The sequence below is a fragment of the Limanda limanda genome, chromosome 1 (genome assembly GCF_963576545.1).
Source record: "Limanda limanda chromosome 1, fLimLim1.1, whole genome shotgun sequence".
Lineage (NCBI taxonomy): Eukaryota > Metazoa > Chordata > Actinopteri > Pleuronectiformes > Pleuronectidae > Limanda > Limanda limanda.
This window is the reverse complement of record NC_083636.1, coordinates 23,380,806-23,400,261: the sequence shown is the minus strand read 5'-3', so window position 1 is coordinate 23,400,261 and position 19,456 is coordinate 23,380,806. Positions and strand designations below refer to the sequence as shown.

General features: G+C 38.9%; 1 protein-coding gene across 2 annotated transcripts in view; it reads left to right on the top strand.

Moving 5' to 3' along the window:
- The first annotated feature begins 6,771 nt into the window (after positions 1-6,771).
- The window catches only part of syk (spleen tyrosine kinase), a 15,918-nt gene continuing 3,233 nt past the window's right edge, over positions 6,772-19,456 (top strand). The window contains exons 1-11 of one of the 2 annotated variants that reach the window (XM_061072428.1): positions 6,772-6,983; positions 9,076-9,548; positions 9,973-10,133; positions 13,081-13,219; positions 13,419-13,500; positions 13,644-13,690; positions 14,710-14,772; positions 16,546-16,621; positions 17,393-17,552; positions 18,184-18,393; positions 19,303-19,456. The exon at positions 19,303-19,456 is cut by the window's right edge and continues 36 nt beyond it. In XM_061072428.1, coding sequence (XP_060928411.1) covers positions 9,147-9,548; positions 9,973-10,133; positions 13,081-13,219; positions 13,419-13,500; positions 13,644-13,690; positions 14,710-14,772; positions 16,546-16,621; positions 17,393-17,552; positions 18,184-18,393; positions 19,303-19,456 — 1,494 coding nt within the window. In that variant the 5' untranslated portion in view covers positions 6,772-6,983; positions 9,076-9,146. The remainder of the gene's footprint in view (positions 6,984-9,075; positions 9,549-9,972; positions 10,134-13,080; positions 13,220-13,418; positions 13,501-13,643; positions 13,691-14,709; positions 14,773-16,545; positions 16,622-17,392; positions 17,553-18,183; positions 18,394-19,302) is intronic. The other variant, XM_061072429.1, reaches the window with a different exon arrangement.

Below are 19,456 nucleotides of genomic sequence, written 5' to 3'. Positions count from 1 at the left end.
TGTGAATGTATGTGAAAATGGTATATATTGGTATAATATCATTCAGACTATATGTACAACCTGCAGTGAAGTGAAATCACAGTCCAATTGAACTTTAACCGCACCGCCATCTGCTGGTCAATTATGCTCATCACATGAAAAATCGACCCAAATAATAATTTCAACTCTGATTCGTTTTTTGTAATTAAAGTAAGTTTGTCCTGTTTTAACCATATATAGATTATAAAAGATTAATACCCACAAATCAAAATCTGACTGTCCAGTGATTTGTTCCCGCGAGCATCATATGTCCAATGATGTCATTTTCTAGGACTGTGCACCAATAGGAAGTGATTATCAGCCACACACACAGATTTATAAGCAGTGATCTGCTAAGCCGTGGAAACACCATCAGTCCTGTCCACAGTTCAGCCCACAGCTCAGAACCACAGCTCAGATCCACAGCTCAGATCCACAGCTCAGATCCACAGCTCACATCCTCAGCTCACATGCACAGCTCAGATCCACAGCTCAGATCCACAGCTCACATCCACAGCTCAGATCCTCAGCTCAGATCCTCAGCTCAGATCCACAGCTCACATCCACAGCTCAGATCCTCAGCTCACATCCACAGCTCACATCCACAGCTCAGATCCTCAGCTCAGATCCTCAGCTCAGATCCACAGCTCACATCCACAGCTCAGATCCTCAGCTCACATCCACAGCTCACATCCACAGCTCACATCCACAGCTCAGATCCTCAGCTCACATCCACAGCTCAGATCCTCAGATCACATCCACAGCTCACATCCACAGCTCAGATCCTCAGCTCACATCCACAGCTCAGATCCACACTGATCGCACGTAGCTGAACGATGGGCTGACAGAGGAACTGCTGGGACTAAACGGGGAGCGCTCCGCGGGGTGAGTGTTTGTTTGACCGCCTCCATGAATTCCTCTCACATAATCACCCTGATCGTTTAATTAAGAACGCGACATTCAGCAGTAAACATGTGACAGAGATGTAGAGTGATGCACCGGGATTAGAAAGACGAGTTAACCTGGTGGCAGATGTCCCGGCACAGAAATACGAGGACGCAGGCGATGCGGAGAGAGACCTCTGTATGTTGAGAGCTGCTTGATGCAAATCTCATGCAGGATTGATATTAAAGGTGCAGCTGAATTAATATTATGACTCCTTATTGTGTGAATACAAAGATGGAGCAGATGCCAGGCTGGTATGAACCATTACCCCGCTGTGGTTCAGTATCCGGCGGCACACAGGAGAGTTGGCAGCTTGTAATATATCACACATTTTCCATGATGCGTGTTTGAATTGGCTCCGTGTTTGTTGTCTGCTAAGTTTGAGTTGATTGGTGGAACAAATATCTATATATTTAGAAATAAGCATCATGTGATTAAAGTTATTGATAGTATGTCCCAGAGCCCATCCACAAACAGGGCTGCAAAATGATCTAAAATACAGGTGCTGCCTTAATGTCCTCATCATGTCAGTCTTGAGTTCTACTGGGATAGACAGTGTCACCATACTGACTGCTACCGAGCCGGAAACTTAAAGCCCCCGGAGCAGTTTCTTATTGTCCCTGGTTTTTAATCTGGCCTGTGCAGAGCCATGATGAATATTTCTGTCACACTGGGTCAACACTCAGAAGAAATACTCCACTGATCAAAGTCTAAAATGTTGTCAGTACTGGTATCTTAAACATCTCTGACAAATTCAATACATCCCTGCAAAAACAATAACCTCATCCATCCCCACAAAGCAGTCTGTAACGGGTCACTTCAGCCAAATGATGAGTGATGTTTGTATGAGATACATCAGTGAAAAATCTACCACCGCCTAAGAGGCTCACACCACAGACATGATTTTTTGAAAATTAATTTGCCCAGAGTAATATGTAATATATTCCAGTAACATATGCAATACTATATTTTATTCGAATTACCAACAGGAAGCAAACGCTCCAGACTCATGTCAGATTTAATGCAGCATGTCCTACCACAATTCATGTGTATGCAGCATTTAGTAATGAACAGTGGCTCCCACCACGCACAAAGTGCCGGAGGGGCACCACTAAATTCACGTTAACTGCGGTGAAAACCCAAGGATAATTTCTACCTGCTGCCCTCTGCTGGACATTCTTCATTTTGCAAAATTGGTCGGGGGAGGGGACCAGATTCCAGATCATGTTGATACCTTTGCTGTTGGTTCATGACCCCTGCATGACTGGCTTGACTTTTGTGCTCAGTTCAATTTATATATAAATTGTAAATATGGAATGGAGTTGGTAGTGCATGCTTATATATACATATATATATATACACATATGTATGTTATCAGACAGAAAACGTTCCAAATAATACAAGCAAGTACTACACTGATGTTACAATGTTCAACGAGCTCCAGCACACAGAAAGCAGTTCTACATATCTTTTCCTCAGTCTCCAGAAGAAGAACCGTGATGTAGCAGCAGGCAGACAGCCAATCACAGACTTGCTAGAAGACTGCTGACTCAGTGTTTAGCTCCGCAGCATCCCTGGCCTCATGTTGCACTACGTCAAAATGATCTCAGTGAATTCTCTGCTCTGAGATAAAATGTCCCGAGCTGTAAGATTAGTTATTTTTTCTGATTATACAAATAAGTAACTGCAACACTTACACTGTATTGTGAGTGTGTCACTTAATTGTGTTCAAATTTAATGGCAAAGTGAATGTGAAACACAATGTATCCATCTGTCAGATGTAATCATAAATTGTAACAGAGATTAGCTGGGGCTTCTCAAAACAGAATAAAATGACTTGTAAAAAAGTATATAATTTTTTTACTTTTGAGTGTTTAATAGGGTTAATCTCAGTTATGATTAAAATCAATGTATACACACATCCAAAGACATACATATATTTGAGTATGAATAACACTTGGTTATGACATGACACTTGAACTGAGACCAAACAGTTCAGTCTTGGTCTCATCAGACCAGAGAATCTTGACTCATAATGAGCCCATTATGTGCTTTCACGTGTCTTTCCCTGAGGACAGGTTACTCTCTGACCACTCGGCTTTAAACTCAGATCTGTGGAGTGCTGCAGTGTTGCTCCCCCTATGGAAGTTTCTTCCATCTCCACACAGGATCTCTACACTTCAGCCATGAGATCATCGGGTCCTTGTTCGCATCTCTCATTTAGGTCTTTCTACCACAATTGCTCAGTTTCGAGATCAGCTCTAGTCATGGTTGTTCCACACTTTTTCAATTTAAGAAGCATGGAGGTCACTGATGGATTTTTGAAAATTCAGCATAAGGCTGCTACTAAAAATGTCAAAATAGTGAATGGGTCTGAATCATAGGTCTGAATGCATTGTATTTTTTGACATTGTATGGTCTTATGCCTTTTCATCAATAGGGGACGCTGTGAGCCTGTAAAGATTCCTGCCGAAGACACATTATAAGAGTAATGTGTGCAGAAGAATTGTGGTCACAGGGACACTCTTTATTCCCGACTGGGATTTGAAGTTTATTGGCAGCCTCAGTACAGCACATTTGTACAGCACATCTTGTAATGCAAGTGGCACAAATTAATTTCTACTTTAGAGACTGTTATATTATACAATCTTAAAATAAATTTTACAGTTAGGTGTAGGTTTTATCCTTCCATTAAAATTCATATCCTCATGATCTTAATGTATTGTTTATATCCCTTATTCACCAAATGTTATTATATTATATTATGTGAGAAAAGTGAAGGGGTCTGAAAACTGTGAATGTTTATGTTCAAATTCAGGACTACACTTGATGGTGCAGCCTATATTTTCTAAATTGCTTTAATCTTTGATATGGTCTTACAGTGTATTAGATGTATGCACTGTTGAGAGTGTTGGATGGATTTCTAAGAAACGTAAACATGATCCTGATCTTTTCTGCCAATGCTGAGCTGACTGTTTTCTGCAACACTATGCACTGATAAACCAGGAAACCCTCCCAGGTGTCATGTTGTTTCTTTACAAATTTGATGATTTCTACACCATGCATGATTATTCATCAAAACAGCAATAGCAGCAACTTTTTTCACACCGACTGAGCGAGTTTTCTTACTGATAATGTTAGCTCTGTTGCTTCATTAGGCAGAGCCATATAAAGTATAGGTCAATCATAAAGGGGATTTTGGATATCATTATTGCTTCTTTTCAAAAGTCATCTCTCGACTTTTTGTTGAATAGAAAAAGAATTTACTGTGAGCTCTGCAAGCAATTCGACAACAAGGGTAATTTTCAAGTCCTTTATCATCACATATGAAGAAAGATAGTGGAATTCTGAGTGACAGAATGGTAAAACCTGTAACTGAGCATTTATCATTCTGTTACTGAGAGGACTCAAAAGACATTTCAATGTAAAAACAGAAGCTTTGAAAACACAGACCACTTACTAACAGAGGAAGTGAAGACACTTCACTTCCCTAAGAGTGTGAGATTTAAGTCTTCTGAAAAAGTTATAATAAGGCGACAGTGCAACGCCCGCACAGTGTGAGGTGTGGATAATCATATGGTGACATTTTCCATTCCTCAGTGCAACAAGTCCAAACAAAGCTGAAGGCCCTTGAAGATGATTGAAGACGCATGTCGCCTGTCTCTGTGTCTGAAATGTCACAATGTTGCACCATCTCCTTCATGCTGCTCTTCTACTTTTCACTCTTACTCTGACACTGGGATTCACATCACTGCAGCATGATCCATTCACTCACAAAGGGTTTTTCAAGAAGTCATTGGTTTTCTTTGTTACTGTCCAAAAAATTCTTAAAAAGTATTTGAAACAAACGGAAACATTTTCAGAAGAAAAATGACAAAAATGACACATTCATGCAGACTATTGACTTTGTGACTTTGTACTGATAAGAAAACTCAGTGTGACCTTTGAGTTGACTCGGAAATGGATGTGAGGACATTTTATGAGGGGATGATAGGATTTTGATATGTGTCATCGTGAGAGATTATATAATAATACAGTATATATAAAGAGTAACAGTTATCATAAACAAAAGTTATAGAACAAAATATATTGTAGCTTAATCTTTTCAGGAATTGTTCATTAAATATGCATGTATACACATCGTAACGAAAATGACATGTTCACTGCAATTGGAAAGTAATTGGAGGTAGAAAAGCTGAACTGGTCCCAACAAAGTGAAACAGTGACAAAGTGAACACACAGTAACCAATGTGCACTTCCTGAGTGGTGTACATGTTCTGGTAGTGACACATGACTGACCCACAAGCACACACGCACAGACACACACACACAAACACACACACACACACACACACACACACACACACACACACACACACACACACACACACACACACACACACACACACACACATGCACAGACACACACACACACACACACACACACACACACACACACACATGCACAGACACACACACACATACACACACACCCAAACACGCACAGTCTCGACCCATGGGGGATTTCTGTTCCTGCAGTGGCACGAGTTCCCAAGGGTGCATTCAGATTATAGACACCATCATATAAAAACCAGCAAACACACACATGCATGAACACACAAATAACAAACCGTCATCAGTGATTCCTGTAAGCCTATTAATGCAAATTAATTCTTAGTCAGGACATGATTGAACCTTATTTAATTGGGAAAGAAAATAAAACCTACAAACATATTTTAAATCAATTTATATAACATTCATAAATTAAAGACAAATGAAACCAAGAAGTTTACTGTTAATTGCTTAGCCTAGTCACTCCACAATCGTTTGTTAAGAGTTTATCACATTTTAAGAGTTAAAAGTTATTTTACTGTCTATTCTAAAGCAAATATTACAATTTTGTTGTATTTATTATGTACTTTTTCTTACCCCACTGCAAACTCCAAAAGCTATAGATGTTAATTACACTTTCAAAGCATATAAAAGCTTATATGATGTCTTTTTATATTTATATAAGTAGACTACCCTGCATGAACATCAGTGAATCCAATTACATTGTTATTATTCAAATTAAATGATTATTTACTAATAAATCATTTCTTAACGACACATTTAAATATATTATAATTCACTGGTGGCATAGTCAGAATTCCATATGACCTGGTTTGTGCACACTATGTGGGCAAAAGCATAAATGTTTCATGTAAAACAATACATTTGGAACATTAGGATGAAATAATAGTTACAGTAAAAAAATTACCTCACTTATAAAGGCCTACTGTCATATTAAAATTCTTATAAGATTTAGCTGTCATGTTTTGGAAAATGTCCGCAGAGTACAACAGACACAAATATATTGAAATCAATACAAATTAATTAAGTTAATGAGTAACTGGTTCCTTGTAGTAAAGGTTCTGACACAAAAACCTATACTTATAGACATAAAAACAGTGACAAACCCATGGCATGACAATCGAAATTATTCATTATAATTTGTAATTATAAAACTGCAGGCCTGTCTAACAATCCAGCTAATATTTTATTTTCTATTATATATTACATATCAGAGTTTTAAAATAAAAGCTTTTCTGTTTCTTTTAACTCTTAGTCATTCTCAGCAGCTGTTTCCGCCATGAACTAAAATAAAAAATACAATGATCTGTAAGTTGGTGTCTTACTTGTTTTTTTCATTACAGTTGCCCCATCATTTCCTGTGTGCAACGGACGCATTGGTCAGTGTTAAAATAAAAAAGGGAAGTAGGAGAAGAAGAAGTTGTTGAAATGAGGAAGCTTCAGTGCTCGAGCAGCTCACTATGTGTCAGTGACCAAACCCAATCTGCAAGAAAACACAAACAGGATTAACTGTGTGTGACTGCCGGCTTCATGTTCATGGCTTTCATTTCGTGTTTGTCAGGAGCTGCTGAATGTGAGATGACCTGTTCATATGTTGTTCAGACCGTCAAGGGACTGAAAGAAGTTCTCTAGAGGAGGATCAAACTCTCTTCCTCACCACGGACACAGTAAGTGCAGACTTTACTCCCCGGCAATGTGCCTCTCTCACTTTGCTGAGTTATTCTGGATCAGAAATCAAGCTTTGTTTCAGGAAATTTAGATGACAGCATGAGAATCATTTTGTGTGGTTTCAAGACAAACTGATTAAAATATGGAATAATGGTACAAAGTTTGTTTTTGCCGCGGATGTATTGTACAGAATACAGTCAGCTGATATTAATGTTAAGCATTAATATCTCAAAATATTCCAAAGAATACCAATTTAGAAATACTCAAAATGTGTTTACTATCAAAGTCAAAATACCTCTTTATGAAACTGGCCCCTGCGAAGGTATATTCTTATAAAGTGTATTGCATTAAAATACTGTGGTTTGTTGGGGTGAAACTAGTTAACTACTTTATATATGGTTGTGTACTCAAATCACTGAGTTTAATTCAGTAGTCTGACCTCAGGATTGGGCCCCGCTATAAGAGCTCCACAGAAATCGTGGGAGTTGAGAGATGATTACAGTGTTGGAAAGTGTTATGTGCTACACAAATTCATTGTCTATGCTTCTAATCTGCGAAGAGACTGACAATAAATGTATTGCAGTAAAAGCTGCATTTCCCCGTGATATATAGTAGAGAAAAAGGGTCAAGTATCAGAAATACCCAATTTGACAAACTTCTTAAAACTGGGCTTATTGTAAATCATTTACATTCTTTTTTCATATTAACAAAAAAAGGCCATTTAATAGTTGGAATCAAATATACATTTAGTTTCTAATGAAACTCTGCCAGTAGAGTAAGAGAAGAATTAATATATTTTAATAATAATTTCTTTATTCAATCAGTTATCTTTAAAAACCAAATGCATTCCTGTTCGCTGACTTCCTGTTATATAGATACTGTTTAAAAGACTTTACAAAGTCAGAGGTATTGTCTAAAATTAATAAAGCTTGACATGCTCTGACAAAAAATTGTAAAAACATCAGCTTCCAAAATCTTAACCTTAAAAAAATGGAGTGAGAACATATTTATAGTAGTTAAAGCTACTACGCATCTCATTCTGTATAGACTTACACATGACCGATTTACATATAAATAGCACAGACATACAAACTGTCCCTTTATAGTTCAGCAAACTTTGCAGAAGCCTCATGTGTCAATTGAATCTAGTGTAAGTGTGTGAAGGCTTTGGAGTTTTGGAAGGTTAAGAGACCGGGGACGTATGTCAGGCTGAGGAGAGCAGCGTGCACACATTATCAAGATCACTCAGCACAGCCATTTCCTCAATGATGCTGCTTATTCAGCTGTTCCCATAAACACACACATATGATTATGATTCATGTACAATACAAGTAAAGTAAACTGAAATGTAGATTAGCCAAATAGTCTAAAAGTAACACAACTGAGTTCAGTCTAATCCCAGCATGTGCAGCTATACATTGTCATTTTACTTTGCTGAGTGTGGCTGATGTTAACAGTGCTAGCAGCCTTTTTTCCACATGTCATCTCTTTCAGTTCAAATTATGTTTGGTGAATTGATTCAGATGATGCTTCATTCCATCAGTAAAAGATATTGCTGCAGTAAAACATATTGTCTTATTCTCTAAAGAGAAAAGGAGGAGGTGTTACATTTAAATTTGAATTAAATTAACCTAAAAGTTACACAGGCACAAATATTGGGTGACAATAGTTAACATACATACATAAACATGTGCACAAAATAATAGTAAATTTTTAAGATATATGTGTCATAACAAAAAATCGACATACTCGCCCAAAATATATAGCAGTATCAGTAGGGAAATTGTTGCAGTTATGAAGTTGTAGGTCTATTATGACTTTTGATAATTTTCTACCATAACAATGTATTTTTTATATTGCTCAAACACTAGTTCTTAGAGGAGTAAACATAATCAGGATACACATAAAGGGCTGCTCATTGCTGAGGCACAGCAGGTTTGTGTATATTTATATATACTGTATGTAGCTTACCTCATAGTGATGACCCGACGATCAGTTTGTGAGCTGCACATGCGGTTATGTTCCTGTTTGAATTTTTACACTGAGGTGCAAATCAAATGTCACTGACAGAGTTCGGTAATTTGTTTTTAGGATTATTGCATCTCACTGGCAGAACTCTGTGAGGGGAACATCCTTAAGGGAGCCATCATCAAGAAGCCAAAATGGCTGACAATGTGCATACATTGCCATTCTTCTATGGCAACATCACCCGGGAGGACGCAGAAGGATACCTTAATCAGGCAGGCACTGGCAACGGTGTGTACCTGCTACGGCAAAGCCGCAACTATCTTGGAGGCTTTGCACTCTCTGTGTTGCACTCAGGCCGCTGCTACCACTACACCATTGAAAGAGAACCAAGTGAAACATATGCTATAGCTGGTGGTAAGAGCTACATGAGCCCTGAGGATGTGATTGACCACCACTCACAGGAGATGGACGGCCTTGTGTGTCTCCTCAAGAAGCCCTGCAACAGGCCCAAGAACATGCAACCGAAGGTGGGGCCGTTTGAGGACCTGAAGGAAAAACTGATCAGGGAGTATGTAAAGCAGACCTGGAACTTGCAGGTTAGTGTCAGCTCTTACTCTTATCGCCCTATCATTCTGTTTGTTATTGTAACATTATTCTCACCAAAGCCAAGCCTAAATGCAAAACATTGGTCAAGTGGGTCGAAAAATTCACAAGCAGTCAAACAATCTGACTTTGTCTTTTCTCATGTTTCACTGTTATAAGTACGTGAGCCTGTGTGTGTGTGTGTGTACAAGTGAATGGTCACCCCCACCATTTTTTGTTTGTGTCATATTCTGCTGCTGATCGTACTTCACTTGCTGATATACAGTATTTGTCTATAATCGCTCATGCGCTCAATTGCATCTGCACACACTGTATATAGTTAAAGCCAGTGTATTACTAACCAGCCACAGTTCTGACTTGGTCATTAAAGTTGTCCAATTATAGATATAAGATCTCATTTGTCATGTGTGTGTTCAGGGGACAGCTCTGGAGCAGGCCATCATCAGCCAGAGGCCTAAGCTGGAGAAACTCATTGCCACCACTGCACATGAAAGAATGCCTTGGTTCCATGGATTAATTACACGAGAAGACTCTGAGCCCAGGTTACAAAGTGCCTTCCGTACAAATGGAAAATTCCTGTAAGTATTTTACAAGAGTTTTTATAAAGCCTTTGGGTACATTTACATTTGACAGTGTGTAATGAATTTGAACACTGAACAGCTGTTCAGAGCTCAGAATATCTAGAATTCACGGGTACGCAAGGTCTCACAAAATCAAACCAAAGTGTTCATCCCTAAGCATGAAACCATCCAAGAAAAGTTACTGAACAACACATTAAAGCAAAGTTCAAAGGACAAGATTTGTCCGTAAGGGGGAAGAGGGACAGAGAGGGCCGCCTCCACTGACCAGGAGTGGTCAGTTGGAGCAGGCCTGAGACTGGGAAATGTTGGTGGACGTGGGCCAGTGGCTTAAAGTCCCACCACATATTGTCACTACCCATGTTGATGAAGCAAATGAGAGGCAAAAGTAGACATGGCATTTGTGGGTTTCTCATCTTACTTTGATGCAGGTTCTTCCTGCGGGTTTTTTACTTATGGGACATTCAAGAAGATCATTAAGATTGCAATAGTGGGATTGACAATTGCTGACTGTTGGTCATTATAGTCAATGTTTGATGGACAGAGAGAATTTTAAAACGTTGGCATATTAACACTGGTGTAGTGTAGCCTATTCCAAACAAGGTTTTTTTTCTAATTTATTTGTTAACTTGTTCTTGTTTAGTTTTCAGGTCATAGTTATTTTCCTTAGAAGCATCAGATGGGACAATAAGTCTCAATCACATAATTTTTTCCTATTTTGTTTTTGCTAAGGGCACTAATATCCTGTCAAGAGCCACAAAAACTGCTAAGTTCAGACAATGGAAACAGTTCACATTGTCTACAACTCTACCTGTACAGTCTTACATTTCTTCTTTACTCCTTGCAACATTTCGTAATTCTGTGGTGCGGTTGTTTTGCACCTATGCAAAGTAACATTGGGAGTTGTGAAATGAATGGAAACGCTGAAAGGCAACATCTGTACTATATATTTAACACTTGTTACACTTGAGCGAAGACGAGGTGGAGAATTTATAACTGCTGAGCACCCTAACACACAGACATACACATAAACATATACACACACACAAGCACACACTCACTGTGGTTTCCGGTAGTTCACTTCCTGAAGTAGCCAAACAACTGAAGCAGGGTGAGGTCTGCGCTGTCCCCTTTCTAAACAAGTTGAATGATTAAAACATTAAATATATATTGATAAAGTGTTCCAGGTGCTGCATGTCTAAATTAAGGAGGAGAATAATTGTCAAACAATGATCAACATATCAAAATCAAGGTAGACAACACATCAAAGAAAATACTGTATCCCTGAGTTAAAAAACGAAGTGATACATACAAATTTCTGTACAGAATTTGCATTTTTTTTTTGGTTATAAAATCACTCAATTGGCCCTTGTGGCAGGTCGTGCCAGATTATATTTGCGGGTTATGAGAAAATAACAATAATTCATAACAATATGACCAAAAAAGGGCGTCACTCAAAGGGTTTGAATAAAAAAAAAAAACATTTGACGAAAGAGCCTCAATCACAAAAGCTGAGCTCAGATCACAATATATATAATCTTTGAGCTCAAAGAAACACAACATGTTGAAGCTCCAGAAGCTTTCCTGTAACCTCAATGTATTTTCTACTGATATAGTTGCTGTGATAAATACATGTGTGTTGTTCACTACAGTATGTATTCAAGTCATGGGCCAGTTAAACACATTTTACCGTCATCTATCACCACAAACAGCACCTGTAACTCAGTGGAAGTGGTCAACAGGGTTGAAACCTTACACTGAAACTGTTGCCATGGTTCATACTTTGTACTCATATGATGTGTGTGAATAATGTGTTTTTTTCAGGTAAATGTAGAACACAAGATGAATATAACAACAGTATTCACCAGGCTGTTGAGCCTTTGAGAATCACAGGCTCTGATTCAAGCAGCTTAGACAGAGCTTTCCTTCCAAAAAGATATAGAGTAACAAGCCCCTGGGGAAAACTACCCAGCTTGTGGAGTCCTGGGGACAATTTTGCCATAAAATCACCTTATACACACTGATCTTGACTGTTGCATATTTTCTAAGTTTACTACAAGATTGATAACATCTAGTGATATATTTAACATGAAAATTTGGAATTAGAAAATTAAGAATGAATATTCACTCTGTTTTAGACAAAGCAGGACTGTCTAAAGAAACGTGGTTTGCAGAGGAAGGACATGAGACAGGATTCAGTACCTCTCCTCCGTCCTGCTGCGGTCTCTGTCTGCAGGTCCCACTGACCGCAGATAGGTTCATAAGATATTAATAAAATCATGACAAGCTAACATTATCAACCAGAATACAGACGGATTACATTTTAGCTTCTCCATAACTATCCACTATTACCTTAACTAACATAATGGTTCCTCTGATTAAACTGTGGCTGTCAGTGCGCAAGCGTGTCAAGTTGTGTGGCCGCTGTGTGTGTGTGTGTTTGCATGCATGAACAGGAGTGATTTAAAATAAGGCTGCACAGATATATATATCTTAGTTTAGGTATATCACAAATATGCTAGTCTGATTTGCAGAGCGGCTTGCGGGCCATGGGAATTTCAAAAGTGATACAGCCCAGTATACAGTATACAGCCCACTGGTCATTAGTTGGAGAGGCCTGGCATAAACTGTATGTAAAAGATGGACGACACGTCTCCTCTTCCTCCTACTAGAAATGAAGCAAAAATATCCTAGAAATGAAGGTTGCCAGTAGTAATTGGGGGACAGGGTCACCATACTGACGTCACGCAGATACAAATCCTTGAGTCAGTCTCAGCTGTCAATCATCTCTCACGCTGTTTTTAATAGCATCAAACACTTTGGCTCCATCTTTGGGATTTGTCGTATTGGCAATCTTTATATTTAGTCCCTTATCCATTGTGAGCACTGAGCAGAACTTGTCGGTGTTGTCCCCTTTCTTCTCATTTTCTTCTTCTTGTGATGACAGGATTCGACAGAGAGATTTGAAAGGATCTTACGCGCTTTGTTTACTACATGAAGGACAAGTCATGCATTATCGCATTGACAGGGACAAGAAAGGAAAACTGTCTATCCCAGATGGCAAGAAATTTGACACCCTGTGGCAGGTTAACACAATACTTTTCATATTTCTTCTATTAAATACTGTTTATCTTTAACTGTGACTCCGAGCACCAGGTTTTGAACGTGTCCCAGCTGCTGTCTGATGCACCGGTGACTGGGACCAAATTGTTCTCTTAAAAATATTATTACAATGATTTTCAGTCTGATCAGTGTCTGACGTGTGAACTTCTGTCTGTACCACAGCTGGTGGAGCACTACTCATACAAACCAGACGGCCTACTGCGGGTGTTAACAGAGGCCTGTCCAAGACCTGATGCAGACGTTGGTAAAAATGACTGTCTTTCAAAGTCTTCTGTATATCAATGTTCATATCTAATCTACATGTGTCATACGCTGTGCTCATACTCACACTGATACTAATAAAAAAACAAAAAAACTTCTAAAATACTTCTGATCTGATTCTGATAGGGCGGCCACTACTCCCAAGGGACCATCCTGGACTATCTACTACCCTTGTAAGTTCTGTGTGTGTGTGTGTGTGTGTTTGTGTGTGTGTGTGTGTGTGTGGTGATCGAATCTATCTATTTATCTATCTATCTATCTATCTATCTATCTATCTATCTATCTATCTATCTATCTATCTATCTATCTATCTATCTATCTATCTATCTATCTATCTATCTATCTATCTATCTATCTATCTATCTATCTATCTATCTATCTATCTATCTATCTATCTATCTATCTATCTATCTATCTATCTATCTATCTATCTATCTATCTATCTATCTATCTATCTATCTATCTATCTATCTATCTATCTATCTGTCTATCTGTCTATCTGTCTATCTGTCTGTCTGTCTGTCTGTCTGTCTGTCTGTCTGTCTGTCTGTCTGTCTGTCTGTCTGTCTGTCTGTCTGTCTGTCTGTCTGTCTGTCTGTCTGTCTGTCTGTCTGTCTGTCTGTCTGTCTGTCTGTCTGTCTGTCTGTCTGTCTGTCTGTCTGTCTGTCTGTCTGTCTGTCTGTCTGTCTGTCTGTCTGTCTGTCTGTCTGTCTGTCTGTCTGTCTGTCTGTCTGTCTGTCTGTCTGTCTGTCTGTCTGTCTGTCTGTCTGTCTGTCTGTCTGTCTGTCTGTCTGTCTGTCTGTCTGTCTGTCAATTCGATAATTAAGAGCAGGAATTAAGTAAGACCTGTTTGGCTCCATGTAACACATTGAGTTTAATAGAATTTTTGAAATATGAACTACTGTTGTGGAAATATGTCTAAATAATATAAATCTAATCTATCTGATCTGAAACATGTATTTGGTGTTCCAAGTAAAAAAAGAAAAGAAAGAAGGAGAATGAGGAAGGGAATGATATATTGTGAATGAACCCATAGTGTTGTTTTGTTTTCTGTGGTTCAGAGTTGAAAGAGTCAGTAAGACTCAGTGTTTAGTCTCAGAAATAACCTTTTCCTGAGTCCTGAGTGCTACTGTAATGACCGTAACATTACCAGGTCACGTACTGATAACCTCTCTGACATTTTGGTTTCTAGCAAAATGCAGCAGATGGAATTCTGTCCAAGTTCAAATTTGTTCCCATTCCAGGCCGAAAAAAGGTGCACTGACACACCTCCTGCCTTGTCATAAAGCCACTGGTCACCGCCGTGTTTAACACCACCCCCCCCCCCCCCCACCCCAACTCTCTCCCTGTGTGATTTTGCTTCTTACTACACAAACAAACTTATTAGAGGCCATTCAGTGCTGAATCACAGCCTGCAGTCTTCTGCTGTGTCCCATTCAGGAGCTGCCTCCCGCTGTAAGTGCACTTTAAGACCAAACATGTCATCATGGATCAACACTCTCATTGGTCCACACTGAAATAACTCAACAACGAACGTATTGTCATGAAATTATGTTCAGGCTGATCAATCCTTATAACCTAACAGCTACCAACAAGGCAAACCTTTCTCCTCTCCAGTAAAACAGCCTTTCATATGATTCCATGGAACTCTGAACCAGAGTAACCAACCAGAGTCAGATCACCTTGAAACTAGGGTCTCAGTCTCATGTTGAAATCCGCATTTGTGGGAAGCTTATGATTGAGTCAAATTGATATTAATATTTTGCAACTCATCTAGTGAGTTTCTAAACAACAGAATTAAAATGAAAAACAGTTGATATAAGGCGAACTCTCTTACATCACAAGTGTGTGCCACCTTAAATGTGTAGGAAGGGAAGTGAATGTTAGCCGTAATTAATTGAGCGACTTGTCATTTAAAGACACCTTCCACATCATTTCAATAAGTCATCAGTACATCTAAAATTGTATTATATCCCTTGTCGAAATTAATTAAAATATAAATATTTGATGCTCTGTCCAATATGAGGTCACACCTTCCTCATTAACAACAAGCCACAGAAGCATAACACTCACAGTGGACTGTGGAATATTTAGTGTGAGAAGATCCATTGGAAGTGTCAGTGCTGAGGGACATTTCCCGGAGAAGCCTTTGGTTTTGAACAACCTTGTCAGCCTTATGAAGTGTTTGGTGTTAAAGTGTGTCAGTGAAAAGAGGACTCCCTGAAATACTCCTCTGAGTAGACCTCTGAGAGGTTAGACGTTCAAACACTGGGAAACCACCGTCATGTTAGGTGTGATCATTGAAGGGGGCAGCATCTGGAATGACTTCTGCCGGAAACCTGTGACTTTGTTACCTAAAGCTAAGCTTTATGCACCGCACACCTTTTCAGCATTTCTAACTTCTATAAATCCAAATCCAAAATGTTTCTGTGGTTCTCTAGTCATCATTGCTGGAGACTCAGAAAGGTTCTTGGATGTTTATATTTTTAAAGCAGGGGTGTGGGACTTATAACATGTTTCAACGTTCGCAGATCATTGACACTGAGCTGTTACAAAGTGCCTGAGGAACATCTGAACAGTAAATCATTTAGTGAACTTGTTCCATACCCCTTCTTTGAATGCATGTGAAGGAAGATGTTAACACCAAGCATTTGTTATTTTCCTCTAACCCCTGTTGTATGGATACTCATACAATGGCCCATTTAATGGACACCATGTATTGAGTGATATTGACTGATTACTAAAAAAGGTTCTCCAGAAACAAATATATATACTCTCCTTTTGCCAATTGGCAGATTTAACAGACACATATTTTAATCTGACCTTGATTCATTTCGGTCAATCACTGTAATACAGGGTCCATATAAAGACTGTCTCCTTGCTGCATAAGAAAGACATTTAGTTGTTGCCTGTTTATGGAATGATTTCACTCATTGCAGATGATATTTCAGCAGAGTACCCTGTGAATAATCGTGTCTTTCTCCCTGTGTATGGTCCCTGGAATTTTGCCTTTGATAACTGATCACAGAGCCGGCATCCTCGAAACGCCACAGATCCAAATGCTTATGACACAAGGTTCACCCACAATCAAGGAGACACCAAAAGTAAGTTATTTAAAATTTGGAAAAATATATGAAAAAGAAAGTTTCACAGTGTTTCCTTGCTGGCCTGCTTGTGTAAGACTGCTGTAGCTCTGATAAACTTTGAGATGTTGGTTTCAGATTAGCTCAGTTCAGTGGAAGCAGACGAAATGCTTTGACTGATCAGATTGAAAAGTTTGAATGCTCATTTTTATTTTTTGCTTCTGAAGGTATAATCCTGTGGAGCCGTCACAGAGTCATCTGTACATGTGTACACACCTGTTAGTTTTTTACAAAGTATTATTTGTGAAGAAGCATTACATTCGTCTTTCTAAAGACCTAAACTGCCATAGCACATATATTTTAGTGAACATTTTAATTGCCTGCTGGATTATTTTACAAAGGCAACTTTTCATTATTTATTTTTAATAAGTAAAGGAAGCTCAACATTTAGGATTTTGGGTATATAAAGTGCACAAAGGTCACACCAGAGAGCCCTGTCCCATTTAGTTCCCATTTCCAACAGACAACTTTTCGTCTTAGCGAGGAACATGATCATCTTGAAACCATTATTTAATCTTCATTTTTGTAACCATGACAACGAAAGTCCTTTGGACAGAATAGAGTACTTGTTTTAACCCAATTCATGTTTCCCTACGTATGAGGGCACTTAATTAAGAACTAATTTCAAATCAAGGGCTTGTTTAAAAAGATATAGTATCCACATCAAAACGTTTTGTATGTTAGTATCTAAATCGCTACTTGTCTGATGTGACCCGGTTCTTTCTCCATCAGAGGCCATGCCAATGGACACAGAGGTATATGAGAGTCCATACGCAGACCCAGACGAACTCAGGAGCTCCACAGTGGATCGCAACTGCCTCTTCTTGGAGGATGGAGAGCTGGGCTCCGGGAACTTTGGTACAGTCATGAAGGGCATCTACAAGATGAGGAAGTATGTCAAATAATGTCACAACATACAAATCACAAACACAACTCCCCCCCTTTTAACTGGCAACTATGATGCAATGCTACTTGCTGTCAGATATCTACATCTTGCCCAATGTTGATATTAGTTCATATGTCGTAAATCATTATTATGTATTTACTATTTTGCTATGGTGACACACAAAGAGCAAAAACTTAAGGATGCTTTCCTTTTTGTATGTTCTTTGTCCTTTGGGGCCACCAATAGGTCATAGACACAAACACAGCATATTTAAGTGTTGTCCCCTCTGCCATTACCTACCAATCACTACAATAGACATGCATCAGTTCAACTGTGGCTTGACTTGATTTTCCTGCTTTCTGTCAGTGTCAGGTTTTTGACATCTGACCAGGAATACTTATAGCCAGAAACACAACATCCCTGTCAGAGCAGTGCTTGCTGAGATGTGTCTTGACATGAAAACACTTACCTTTCTTATACATGCTGTGTTTATTGATGTAAAGACTTAGTTTGTCTCCTCTTATTCCATTATGTCGTGTTATTAATTGTGTTGTGCGAATACTTGTTTGTGTTGGTGTGCTTTTGTGGATTTGTGCATTTGTAGTGAGTGTCAATACAAACCATTCCTCTTTATTAGGACAGAAAAGCCTGTTGCAGTAAAAGTTCTGAAGAATGATGACCACAACCCGTCGGTGAGAGAGGAAATGCTGCGAGAAGCCAACGTCATGCAGCAGCTGGACAATCCTTATATCGTCCGCATGATTGGCATCTGTGAGGCAGAGAACCTCATGCTGGTCATGGAGCTGGCTGAGCTCGGACCTCTCAACAAGTTCCTACAGAAAAACAAGTAGGTGCTCCGAAAGGATCCTGAAACTCTCCTGAACGGGATTTCATTCTCAGTGGTAAAGGATATGATTTGCTCAGTGGACATGTGCCCCTCACTTTTCAAAATTCCATTGTGACCCCTGATATCTGTAAAAGGTGAGTCAAAGGACTGTGCTTTTTGTATTAAAGTTGCAAATTCAAAATTGTTATCTTTCAGTAGGCATCCGTTCTCTATCATAGAAACTACTAAAGATTATTTTAGTTTGATAGGTTATAGGGTTGTATATTTATATATATTATAGTTTCCATATTATATTTATTATTTTTCCAACATATTCTCTGGAATCATTGTTCCTGCAGGTCAAGTGTATTGGTAAATGTTACCAATCTTCTTAATGTAGGGTCTTTCACAGATTATTAGATGGATAGGGTGGCTGAGGCTCAGGGGATCAAGCGGGTCGTCCTCTAAACAGAAGGTTGGAGGTTCGAGTCCCATTCCAAAGTATTTCTAATAGAAATAGATCTGGCCATAGCAGCACTGTATGAATGGCAAAGAACTGTACTGTAAATAGTGCTTTGAGTGTTCATCAATACAAAAAAGCGGTATAGAAATATAGACCATTTTTGACCTGTCCATTGCATCATGTCCTTTGGAAGCGTCCATAGGTCATTAGTAAAGTAAGTAACAACAAGTGTACTGAGCTTTCCAAACGGCAGCAAAACACAGACACATGTTTTGAAACAGAAATCTGTTTAAGGTTTATTCCTAATTGAGATGTTGGTAGAGAAAACATTTCAAGTCTGATTAATTTACTCTTTGAAACCTATGCTCATAATTCAGGGTATCTCCAAAGATTGTATGTGATCAGCTTTCCATTCTTCATCCTATCTTTCTACATTCACAGATAAAATAACATTTGCTTATCTACAGGCAAACTAGCATCAAGAACATCACAGAGCTGGTCCATCAGGTGTCTATAGGGATGAAGTACCTGGAGGAGCATAACTTTGTCCACAGGGACCTTGCTGCCAGGAACGTGCTGCTTGTCACGCAGCACTATGCCAAGATCAGTGACTTTGGCCTC